The following is a 13,608-nucleotide window of genomic DNA, read 5'->3' on the forward strand; positions in this document are numbered from 1 at the left end:
CATTTTTATAGAAGCGTCGGCGAGGAAGTTGGGGGCCTGGATGATCTTTGTCAGGGGGGACTTGTTTGAGGGAATAAAAAACAAAGCTAACTTATCCTGAGGAAAATTACAATGTATAGCGTAATGCGATGGTCCACTCTACAAGGTGAAATTACCGAATGATTGACACTAAAAAAATTCGCTGTTATTTATGCAATTTCTTACATATGCTGTATATTATTTAGTTTTTCCTGTTAAAAATGATAACACAGGCAGGCATAACACCTTCGTCCAGTATATTCCATCAAAAGATGTCTATATCAAATGTACTTTACTTCATATTTCATTGGAAGTCTCATTCTAGACACGCATATAACAGTTCTGTGTAGTTAATTTTAGACAAATGGTGAACTAGGAGCGCCATGTTTAGATTAACCTATATAAGCTGGAGGGAGTTGTAGGCTAAAGCCCCTATGTAACACCTACCAGTGTTCGATCTTTGACCCGCGTCGTTAAACTGGTTTTATACGATAATCTTCGGCATGTGAGGTTAGTTGGCAGGTACCCTAGTCCTCATACTTCATCTTTATTGCTTTAAGTATGAAGGACTTGTTGGAGCTCTTATTAAAAAAACTAAAACAAAAAAAAACCACACGTCTAGGCATATTGGATCAAACTACATCACCACGTAGTTTTAAGATGAAGGAATGACCTGCTGTCGTAATTGCTGGCAAGTGGAAAGAAAGATTAAAGGAAGGAGGAGGAGGAGGAGGAGTGTCACCTTCACTCCATGAGGTTGGCTTTATGAGTTGTTTAGTCTTTGGAAACAAAAGTCTGGATTTAAGGACGCATCAACAAGTTAGTTTAGACATCCTTCCTCTGCTGTAAACAGTGCCCACAACGACCGACTATCTGTTTCAAAACCACTGAGGAAGAATTACTTTTTTTTTAAGTAGACTGTTAAAGCGGTAATTAGTAGCTGCTTATTAAAAGGAAAAATGCATGTGGATCTGGACAAAAGGATGCTGCTTAGGTTATCTCGAGACGCTGGACAGGCGTGCGGTTAAGTGGCCAGCGAGGCATACCTAGCGAATTGGGCGTTGGAATTCTCTAGATTGAATTAACTTAGATTGAATTATTCATTGCTGTCCTCCTCCTCCTCCTCCTCCTCCTCCTCCTCCTCCTCATCATCATCATCATCATCATCATCATCATCATTAGAATCAATCAATCCATCAATGAATCATTATCACCATCAATCTTCTCAATCATTATAATCAACCCTTATAATCATCATCAACAATTATAATCAAACATTACAATAAAACATTATAATCAATCATTAACATTAATCATCATCATCACTTACTCACTTAGCAGGTCCAGGTGATGCTAGGTAAAAAAAACACACAAGCAATGTTGCTCAACTGTGTGTGTGTGGCACAGAAGTTATAAACTGCAGTTATTACTTACCAGACTCATATTGTACTGATCTACACAAGGTTGGGATACTCTGGGGTAGCACTAAGAATACTCTGGGCTCCTTCATATACATACTTAAAACAACCTGTAAACTTTTTTTTAAATTTGCAGGTAAACGACTTAAAGAGTTTGTATACCTGTAATAAATCATTGAGAATATTGCTAATTGCTACCGATTCCAATTCACCATGATGATTTATTCCAGTAGCTTCCGTCACACCCGTGTAACTCTGTACTCAGTATACTAGCACATCGCCAAGGTCAGTTATTAGTTGATTGTGAACCGATTTTCGTATTTCATATTTATTCATTTGTACTGTAGATGCGTAAAAAAGAGATCTCTAATTCAGAACACTGATTTTGGGTGAATAAATGACGCTCCAATACTGTTAACACGGTGAATTGGGAGAAATTGGAGAGCACCAATTACACAGTGCAGAGTGGCAGAGTAATAACAGGTGGGGAACCTACATACATGGATGCCTCGTACATTAATGTGACTCATATTAGCTTGTTCCATGGCAGGATTTATTGAGGATATTAAGATAACATTTCGTTTGGTTAGTTTCTATTAAGCACTATCCAATGCAACGTCTTGTTAATATAATTTCAGTTTGACAAAAGACCTAAACATAGGCACGACAAGAACTAAAAACAAAACCCACAAGACTTGTATACTCCTTATATGAAACCCTTTCTTTTATTACACAATGAGCTCCTAAATTCCCCTGTACACTCCACCTTTCTACATGAAGCCTGCACACAAAACTCATATAACATGACGGCTGCGGCCACGTCCAGGGAGGTCGTGGGCGTACACATGAGGTAGACAAGGCTATAGTCGACAGTTAGCGTGTCACCACTTACCTGTCTCGCCACTACACACAGGCGCCGCAGCACGTGTACACAGCACACCTGTGGTGCCACGCCCACCCATCCCTACACACATACACCCGTTGTTTATAGCTGCCCTCATGAGTTACTCAGCTGACCCAACACACAAGTGAAAACACACATAGGTAGAGCACGCATGGGTAATAATATTCAGCTGGTAGCACACGCATACATGGATAGTATTACTCAGTTGTGCCATCCACATAAGTACAATAGTCAAGGATAATGTATAATATGAGGATACACAGCTTAAGGTACTACTTCGTGTCCACATTATACAGATAATACTACTCAGGTGATGACACACCCACAGATAGCCTCATTCAGCTACCTTCCAGCACAAGGTTTATGGTATACAAGTCTGGCAATTCACCAACACAACAGAAGCACCTGGATTCTTATATTCATTGATCCTAACCAACCAGGACAGCACCATAGTACTGTGTTTCACAGGGGATGAGGGGCAGGTAGGACCGCCGTACCACAAGCAGGGGGAGGGTGGCACCGCACCACAGGTCTTGCTGAGTACACGTGACGCTACACGCAGGTAGCTCAACACAGGCGCCGTTCAACTACTTCAACGTTTTCTAATTTAACCTTAATTTCACTCTGGAGTGTTTATTATGTGGAGACGAATGCCTTCGCTAATCTGTAGCTGTTGGTGTCCTCACTGAGATATGTACAGAATTGGTCCAAGTGTCATAAATACGTTAGTGGTTAAGTATACAACTGTACATATATAACATAAAGGGAAACCATCGCTTCTTAATTCATATGTATGTCAGGTTGGGATTAAATTAGGTTAAGTTTCCATGGATAGGTTTAATTAATTCTGTACACAATTGTACTTAGCTGTCTGATGCCTGATTATGTACATTATCGTTCTTATTACAATATGACCAATTTTATACAAATCGATCCGGCTTCTGCTTATATTTGAACTCATTAACAGGTGTTAATATGTACGTCGTTATAATTTCTAAGTAGTTAGGTCGTTAATGAGGATGGTGGCGCCTTACGGGGGCGTCTTTGTGTCTCACATATACCAGGCATCATGACTGGTTAAATAGGCCCCAGTTCTAATTGTCCCCGACGCATGTGGTTAGGTTAAGTTTGGTTAGGGTCAATCAGGAATAGGGCTTACCTGACCTGCAACTACCAAGCATAACGCTATGGCAGCGGCTGTCACCACGGGATTCTTGACTTCTAAGTTGGAGCTACATTTTTCTGTCAACTCTGCTGCAGGTGTCACATGTATGTATGTGTGTGTGTGTGTGTGTGTGTGTGTGTGTAATTTTTGGTAGGTAATTTCACTGCTATCTTCCATTTACAAATCGTAGTTATTGACTTTAGACTTTGTTTTTTATGAATTTTGTTTCTGAAAGTTACTATCATCATATTAATACTATACATTATTAAAAGCCTGAAGAAGCTTTACCACAGTTGTCCTAGAGAACTTATATCCCATAAAGTTAGAGGAGGCAGCAGAGTTGACACGTACAGTACCTCCACACCACGTCATCAGCTGATTAACGAAGGCTTTTATTTTTTATACACGCTTTCTACAATAACAAGATCACAATAGGCCATTAGGAAGCAGGCGTTACTTATGCGACATATCTGTAAAATGTACCAAATATAAATGCATTTCTATATCTATATAACAAACTACCTGTTCACACGCACCTTGACCAATAGGAATTTTAGGTATTGTTATTATGTTTCATGACACAGACTTGTGTCTTCACGTGTTGAAGCTGGGGTAGCACAGGACTGAAAGCACTCAACACTACACCCACATCACCACACACATACACACACACACGCACGCACGCACACACACACACACACACACACACACACACACACACACACACACACAACTTTCACATGTTTATGCAGTTTTTCCATAACGTGTGTGCCTCCCACACACCTGTCCTCTACACTTGCTACACACCTGTTCTCGCTAACGCCCATATATGTTTAAGTGCTTCTTAAACAAATGTACCTACGTCATCTCAAGCACCTTCAACGGACGGTGAGGACGCTAACACACACACACACACACACACGCACACACACACACGCACGCACACACACACACACGCACACACACACACACACACACACACACACACGCACACACACACACACACACACACACACACACACACACACACACACACACACACACACGCACACACACACACATATTATGATGTTATTTTCAGCCTCAGAACTTCAATAAACGATTATTATATACACACACACACACACACACACCCTGGTCATTAAACCTAACTATACCAAAGCATTTCTGATTATATATACACAACACATATTACTCGCCACATTGTTTGAGACTTATATACAGTTACAATATATATATGCCTAGCTAATATTATTTACACATTCATTAGATATCTATATTAATCCTAAGGGTTATATTGTATAGTAATTTTCTGAGGATATTTCCTGTTTGATTTGGGTAGTTTGGAAGCCAGTGAAGCCTTCCTGTTTTATTGGCTGAGGCGGCGGGCTGGCTGCCTGCCCGCTGCTGTCAGGTTGGGGCAAGGTGGGGCCAATGGCTGGGTTAGGATTAAGGGGCGGTGCTTGGGGGTAAGAAGAGGAGGACTGCCCGAAATGAGGATGGTGGACGTGGCCGTTAAGCGAAGCGGTGGCGAATTCTGATGATGATTGACCGGGGTTAGTGAAGGTGGTGGGTACTGATGTCTGGGGCAGTGATTGGTTAATGGAAGAGTGGTTGTGGAATGAGCGGTGGGCGGGGCTAAAGGGGGGTGTTTGGGCTGAGCTGGACGGTGACTCGTGGTGGAGCATGTTGAGGGCGGGGTCAGCAGACTGGGGGCATGACGGAGGGAGGAGGGGTGTGGGGCGCTGCCTGATGCCGTGCTGCTGTAGGAGGTGAGACTGGAGGTACTGGCGGGTCTTGAAGGTCTTGCCACACACCCCACACACCACCCACTCCCCCCGCCCGTGTACATTAGCCACGTGCTGCTTCAGGTTGCCAACTGTGCTGTAGCTGCGGCCACACGCCTCGCACCACGGCCGTGACTGCTGTTGTTGTTGGTCCTGCTGCTGCTGTTGATTGTGCTGCGATTGTTGCCACAGTTGCATTGTGCTGGGCCCCGCTGTGCAGGAGGAGGTGGCCCCCGGGGAAAGTTGGATCCCCTGCTGGTGTGGGGCAGGGGGGTCGCCGCCCCCCAGCTGGGACATCAGCACAGACAGATCGAGGTCACGTGACCCCGTGCACCCTGCAAGTGACGTCAGCACTGTGGTCAGCTGATCTCTTATGGACTTTGCTGTCATATTTAGTGTGAAGCACAAAGCCGTTTAGCTTTTATTGACAGACTGAATAAATTTGACTTTAAATTTCCAAATGAAGTTTTAAGAAATTTGAAAATTTAACAAGTGGTAGAGAAAAAAGGTATAAAAACCATGCAGTGATGAATGTGACACTTAGAAGAAACAAACTTGAAGCGACTGAACACCAATGTAGCAGTAATATCAAGAATAAAACAGATAAAATGACTAGGGAAAAATTCAAAAGAGATGCCAACCACAGTACCCGACACCGTCCAGGGCCACACCCAGCCTTGCTACTCTCACACTAACATTGCCTTAACTTAAACACACATAACCGCTTCAAAAAGTAACGCCTGTGTTCCCAACTGTTAGTTTCTCTTCGCTTAGTAACAAATGTTGAATCATTTTACGGTTTTAATGGTGATACGAAGATGCAGAACACCATGAAGACAGCTTGTCCTAACCTAATTGACCGCTCTAAACTTAGTAGGACTCACGAAGTACCGATACTACCACAATAAATAAGCCCCGAGACCTGGTTTCATTTTACTCTAGATTCTAAGACTAAGTAATGAAACTTTCTTAGTGCTTTCAGAGTCAATATAATGTTCACAAGATATGAATTTCATAAGTTGCCACCGTTGATTTGGGAAACAACGTATTTAATTTACTGACGTGAACAACTTTACGAAACCTGATATTGTGTGCAGAATCCTAAGTTGTTGGTTGAACTATTTATTTAACAAAGATTAAGACGTTGTGCCCGCATAAAGCTCTATATTCGTTACCTGTCAACACTTACTGTATTGAGCTCTACAAAATTTATTTCCCTGTTTGTACCTGATCTTATTTTCTTTCTACTCAAAGCTAACTTTCTACCCGAGTAAACGTAACTTGCTGAGCTTACAGACCTGTTTCTTCCCACTCTTGGTCTCCTTACTAACTGTTACACTTGATAGAGTTGTTTGGTTACTAAAGGAGTCTTAAGTCACATCGACAAATTCACGGCAGTTTACTTTATCGGTTCACTGTTTAATATATACAGTATATATATTTTTTCAGGTTAAAATATGGAGTAGTTTTCTCCTGCTAAGAATACGTTAGATTAAGTAATTATTGTACTAAAAGGGTACATAAATTACGTTGACGCAGAGGACTGAGATTCAATCCTAATTATTACGTTAGATCGGAGTCGTTAAGGATTTGGGGGCACCTGACTAATTAACGTTCTTTCCACCCTAGCATGCAACATGTGCCTTACGTAAACTAACATCATCCATCTTAAAGCTCTCAAAACCTTAACTTCACCTCCCATATTATTTCACGATTCTCCTTAAGTTAAAATCTTGCATTGTTTAAACCTCTCAGTAAACACAGAAATGACCATTGTCAGAAAAGTGTCGCGATTAAACCCTCGAAATCACAAAATTTTCAGTCGACATCAACTGTCTAAATCTATGGTAATTTTGCTGAAACTACGCTGAGTTCTTTAGGTTAGGTTAAGTTTGTGTTATCTGCATTAGAGGAGATTATGTGGTGTAGTCGCCTTGTTTCAATGTATTTTTCCTGTATTCGTCATCCTGTACTGTTAGTCGAGCGGATCCTACAATGCAGTTGCAAAATCCGACGAAAAATTGGAGTTGTTTAAATACCTCATGTATGACCTTCTACTGCCCCTTCGGCCAATTTGCATTCTAAATGTCTGTTCATTTTGTAAACTTTTTTTTCGCAGATAATAGAAGAGCTTCGTAAATTTGTTCTTTAGTAAACCTCAACAAGGAACTCTTGGGAGTGGACACAAAGAGACCAATTAATTGTGTCCTGCGTGTGTGTGTGTGTGTGTGTGTGTGTGTGACCTAGTTATACGTGTTAAGTTTAAACCTTCTCAGGGACTCGATGTAAGCTAAGATCTACTGTTTTTGTCAACCTGTATTGTAAGATCTCTCCCGCTACGACTCACAATGGCCAAATCTATCGCAAAACAAACTCAGTCATTCGCCTTCTCTGACTATTTGTATATTCGGGGAAAAATAAATAAATAAAAAAGAATGACTGAAGTGTAAGTTATATATAAAATTCAGTCATCGTTAATTCATCACCTGAGCGTTTGCAACTTGCCTGACATATTACTATTTGTTGTAAAGTTGTTTTTTATGCATAAAAATGATCAAGAATAAAAGGGCAGCAGATAGTGATATAATGCCCTTTTCTCAGATTTCGTTCATTTACTTTTACATAAACAACTTTACTTTTACTCTCGAGATCTTTCTACTCACTCTAGTTAAAACAACTCAACATTCTAACAGTCTTCTTCTATGACTTTACAAACAGAACGATAATATAGACACAGAACCTGGAGTGTTACATTGATTGAGCTTTATCCCTCTAAGTTAGTATATAACGGTTCACCGGACCCCTCGCGGTGATATTGTATAACACACACACACGTTGCTTCTGTTCATCAGTTCTTCATGCACACCCCAAAGCAGAGTACCACAGACATACTAGATAGCTTTGTACATTAGATTTTCGCAGACACTTTACGGTGAATTTTCTTTATATTGCATTAATTCCAAATAAGTGAGAATCCTGAGTAAGTTGTTCTCGTAATGAAGTCTCAAGCAGGTGAATTATATAGACGTTTTTACCCCTGCGTCGTCCTGGGGAAAATATTTGCTAGAATTAAATTTCATGATGGGAATTTTTTATGGTGGTTGGCAGTTTGGTGGCCACATCTACCACTGACTAGATGTTTAAATTGGTATTCGGAATTTTTGTCCTAAGTAACGTAGAAAAGTTCGTCTGATTTTGAAGATGTTAGTATTTTTGTTGTTCCTTTTTTACTCTGTTACCTTAATATAATCATTGGTAAGTTTTTACGGTGTTGAGAGACAAACCTCGGGTCTTAGATAACTGAAATGACTCGGTTTTGAGGATAAGCCTTTAAGAGGTGTTGTGGTGTTACCGATGCTGGGGATCATAACACGTCTAGGGTGGGTGTAAAAATTGCCGTTGTTTGGTGGGGAGGAAAAACGCGGTAAGGTTGGTGTAAAAATGAAGGCATCATCCAGACAAGTGTCATAGCAGAGCTCAAGGCTGTAAACATGAGCAAGACAGCATGCAGTAAAAGTGGTCATAATACCCATGCTTCTTGTTCTCAAAATCAGTCCAAAGATGATTGCGGATAAATTTTTCAATCAACACTAATAGATAAAAATGATTAAAAAAAGACAGAGCTGATATGGAAAACTGATAACATTCAATAAGAAAATATGGGGGAAAAAATTACGAAACGTGTACTTACCGGGATTACTGTCGGAGTTGGAGCCAAGGGCGGCCGAAGTCAAGCTGGCGAGACCCGAGGGGCCAGGAAAACCTCCGAAACCTGTGGGTTATAATGAAGGTTTTCTTAATTGTTGTAGGTATAATCAGTAAAGTCCTCCTCCTAAATGTCTTAGCCTCTGGAGAACTCATTCTAACCTTAGCCTCTGCGGGAAATGGTGTGGTCTTGTGGAGTTATCAATGGACACTGGAGCTGACCTTACGTGTCACACTGGATAGAGAGAGAGAGAGACCTTTGCCCCTTACCATTCAGCTCGATTATCAACCTCTTGGTGCCTTAACATGTGAGGGGTCAGAGAGCACCGGTGAGGGAGAGATGAGTGGGTGGCTAAGGTGATACAGGAGGGGTATAAGTGTTCCATCTATTCCTATATCTTAACTCTGTCTAGACTCTATTTCTTCACCATCCAGTGTTGTGTAAAGTTAGGAACATTTAAAAGAATGTTTATGGATAATTGTTTTGTGACTTGTAATGCTTGGCTGTGGAATACATCTTGATGGGCGCGGAACAAGAGGGAAGATCTACAGCAGATGTCTTACCATTGACTCACAAGTGTATGGGTCTTGTTGTCTAGATAAGTGATCGGTTGTTTGGTTAATAGCAGCTGATGGCAGAGGCTGTCAGTGCGAAGAGGACCTGTTATTGAGGCCGCTAGAGTGTAATTGTTGTCTTTTGTCAAGGAGGCAACCAGTTGTTTGGGCAGTTACACTGAAATGACTGTACCGGTAGTGGTTTTGTGTGTGTCTGTATGATTGTCTGTCTGTTTGCCTACAAATTTGTTTGCTAAGTATTTTAATGTAGTTTAGTTTGTACGGCAGATCTGTTTCTGGCAAGATGTAACAATAGTTTGACTCCGCCATAAGGTAGTATTGTCTAATGGCTCTCTCTTCTGATAAACTCGAGTTGAATTTATGTAATAAATCCAGTAAGTAAAGCTGACGAGTCCGTGTAATTAGGAAGGTGTATGACTATTATGTGTCAACTAAATGGGTATTATTCAGAGCTCTTTGTGAATACTGTGTAGAAGGTGATCAAATATATTATGGAGTACTGTACATCCAAGAGAAAACATGAGTGTTATCCTACAGGTGTACAGGTTGATTGACCTTTAAGTGCAGCCATGTTGGCGAGTCCGGACATCTTCTCCAGTGTGCTTTCGTGGTCGTAGTCGTCATCGTCGTGGCGCATCTTGTCGCGGTCCTCAGAGCGGTCGCTACCCATTGTGTCCTGCGTGTCCTCAGAGGGCATCCCGGGGTACAGCCCATGGAAGGAGGGCTGCTGGCATGTGGGCGTCGGCGTGTGGAGGGCAGAGCGACCGTGGTGGATGGAGGATGGGTGGGCGGTTGTTACGGGCGGGAGGGCAGTGATGGAGGAAGGCATGGATAGTGGGAGGGAAGCGCCTGGTAGACCCATGGGCGGCAAGGTAGGTAGACCTGCCATGCTGGCCATGTTAGCCATACTGAGAGGCAGGCTAGGTATGGGCGGCGTGGGGGCGGGGGGGCTGGGGCCCCTGGACAGGCGTGGTGAGGGGGAGGAAGGGGGCACTGGACCAACACTGCTACTTAGCTTGATCCTTTTAACCTGTGGGCTGTCTGGGGGCCGACTCTCCTCTTCAGGCTCTATTAACTCCACCTTAGGTGTGGGAGTGGGCACCTCGCGGACTGGGCCGTTGTCGCGCCTACAGTCAGGCGTGGAGCGCGAGCGAGACTCGGCTGCGGCGGCCTCGGCCAGCCCACGAATCTGTAGCAGTTTGGCTGTCCGCAGGAAGTCCTTGATTTGGTCGTGAACGATCTGCACCTCGCCATGGTACATGTACTGTAGCAAGGTTACCAACTCCCCGTAACCAACCTCGTTCAGAATGATGATTGGATGATCGCACGGATTATTCTGAAAAATACAATGGTGTTGCTTATACATCACGTGCCAGAGTGATGACATAAATAACACGTATTTAGCATCATGCTTGTAGAAAACCGCTCGTAAAGAACAACAGTTAGAACGGAAGGTGTGAAAACTGACTGACCTTGAGCAGTGACCTGAAGTAGGGACTGCAGGCTGAAAGCACAACCTTGTGAGCAGACACCTGCTGACCCTCACAGGCTAAGGTCACGTCCACGAACTCCTCCTGCTCCCGGAGCTCCCTAGACCACCAAACAAGAGGCTTAGTAAAGTTTTCAGGTCATCAAGTATTACTGTGTAGAGTGACTAGACAACACAACCATATTACACCGGAGTATTACATTACTTACACTTATATATAAGAAAACTTAATGACTTTGGTTTAGTAAGATACATGGCGATGTTTTATGGATAAGTGAAGCAGTGATATTTTAAATATATTTCTGATATAAGTGATTTAAATAAACATAATACTGTACTAACTATAAGAAAATATCATTAACACTAATATAACTCAATTTAAACCAACCGACCTTAACCTAACCTCACCACCTATTTTAAGAACAATTTGGTTATCCTATGATAGCGAAGGACGTCTTAAATGAAATGAGTAAATTGACCATATATACACCTAATACCATGGTAATTACAACAATAATAACAAACATTCGTATTTTGCGGGAGTTCTTTGGGTTTTAAGGCTTATTCTTACTAGCATCCATAAAAAAAAACCCCACCCATCATACATATTTAACAATTCTCAACGACTATAACAACAGCACAAAGCAAACTAGTGAGCGTTAACTGTGCACTGAAACTACACCTGTCTACCACCACTATTACCAAATAAGCGGAATGACCCTTGGCGCATTAAGTATATACTACAAGTCGAGTCGTAGATGATAACAGCCCTGGAGTAGTGTGGAGCATAATATCTACATCAATAAAGAACTTCCTCGTGTTACTTATGAGTCAGTCGAGTCGGGGGATACAATGAGGTCCCGTCTGCTATTCTATATTGATTAATAAATGGTTAAGTGACAACGGGTGTGTGGCTGTGTTGTGCCGGGGATATTAATATTTATAGCCGGTAGTGGCCAGTCTTGGTGCGTTCGGTCTTGAGGGTAAGGTACCGAGTTTGACGATTGGACATACCGCTGCTATCAGTAATGCAGAATGATAGAAGTGATATGGAATGATAGAAGTAAGAATGATATAGAATAAGAAGATTAATAGGAGTGATATAGCATAATAGAAGTACATAATAGGAGTAGTATAGCACAATAGTAGTAATAGTTTCAGTATAGGGTCTCAGAGAGGAAAACTTTACCGGTGTCAGAAGCTGGATTGTAGTTTCTTAATTTCGTGTACGCTTTTGTTATCAGTAATTGTTATTTTATTTATTTATTACTCCGACATATATTTAATAAATGATGAGTGAACGATAAGATAAATTATTATCGTTTTTTTTTATTTTATCTTAAATGGAAAGAAAATAAGATGAGATTCAGTTTAATTTCAGGTGAACATATGACATTATATCCACAGGTGAGAGACGAAGGCAGAGGAGGCAGAAGGGAGGTATACAACACTGGTTTTGGAAGTTGGCAAAATATAAGAATCCACGTGTACGGAGGCAGGACGTTGTTTGATTGGTCCTTGCCTACCATGACGTCAGCCGGTGGATCTTCGACTGAGCGGTGAGTGTTGGCGGTGTATGATACGTGTAGTGCGGCCATGTACAGTGCACTACAGTACAGTACAATTACCACGGTATATACAAAGTTCACAAGTTTGTTGTTTAAATAGTAATAATAAATATTACTAATCTTAACGGGACATTATGGAGTTTAATATCATATTCAAACTGTTCATTAATTTCAAACAAGCCAATAACAATATTTTGATGCAGTATCAACTTTCCCACTTATGAATAAGTTATTCCTAAATGCACTGGATTGTGGGGCGGCCAAATAGTGGCATTTATTTCACTGCAATATATATATCGGCGGCAACCTTCAAATATTCACCAGATCCAATAACGAAGAGCCTGAATAATGTAATCAGTGATAAAATAGTCCTGTCACTTACTTGAAAAAAGATAATAGATTGGTGAGAACTCGTTCCAGCAGAGGTTGTACGTCTGTTTCTTGTCATCTTGCTGTAGCTGTGGTTGTTGCTGCTGCTGCGACTGCTGCTGTGGCGGCTGCTGCTGCTGCTGCTGCTGCTGCTGGTACTGATGATGGTGCTGCTGCTCGCGCTGCTCCCCATCCTGTTGTGCGTGGCCTGCTGGTGCACGGCCTTCTGCTGCACAGCCTGCTGGCTCCTCTACCCCGCCCGCCCGTCACCCACCATGCTGGAACACAACACACAACTCTTGTACTCACACTGGGCGGTAACTCATCACACAACTCTTGTACTCACACTGGGCGGTAACTCATCACACCACTCTTGTACTCACACTGGGCGGTAACTCATCACACAACACTCTTGTACTCACACTGGGCGGTAACTCATCACACAACACTCTTTGTACTAAACTCATCACACAACACTCTTGTACTCACACTGGGCGGTAACTCATCACACAACTCTTGTACTCACACTGGGCGGTAACTCATCATGCCACAAGAAGTAATTGAGCGCCATAAATGGAACCACACCTGTCTTATAGAACCATCAACACT

General features: G+C 42.0%; 1 protein-coding gene across 1 annotated transcript; it reads right to left on the reverse strand.

The window, feature by feature from the left end:
- Positions 1-4,622: 4,622 nt before the first annotated feature.
- LOC121876193 (protein abrupt-like) lies at positions 4,623-13,272 on the reverse strand. Its single transcript, XM_042381159.1, has 5 exons — positions 13,013-13,272; positions 11,046-11,163; positions 10,129-10,909; positions 8,984-9,064; positions 4,623-5,627 (listed from the first exon to the last, which is right to left on the reverse strand). The coding sequence occupies exons 3-5, from the start codon at positions 10,832-10,834 to the stop codon at positions 4,798-4,800; spliced, it is 1,617 nt and encodes a 538-aa protein (XP_042237093.1). The 5' UTR covers positions 10,835-10,909; positions 11,046-11,163; positions 13,013-13,272; the 3' UTR covers positions 4,623-4,797.
- Between the last annotated feature and the right edge of the window lie 336 nt (positions 13,273-13,608).

The sequence above is a fragment of the Homarus americanus genome, unplaced genomic scaffold (genome assembly GCF_018991925.1).
Source record: "Homarus americanus isolate GMGI-L3 unplaced genomic scaffold, GMGI_Hamer_2.0 scaffold34921, whole genome shotgun sequence".
In the NCBI taxonomy this organism is placed as follows: Eukaryota; Metazoa; Arthropoda; class Malacostraca; order Decapoda; family Nephropidae; genus Homarus; species Homarus americanus.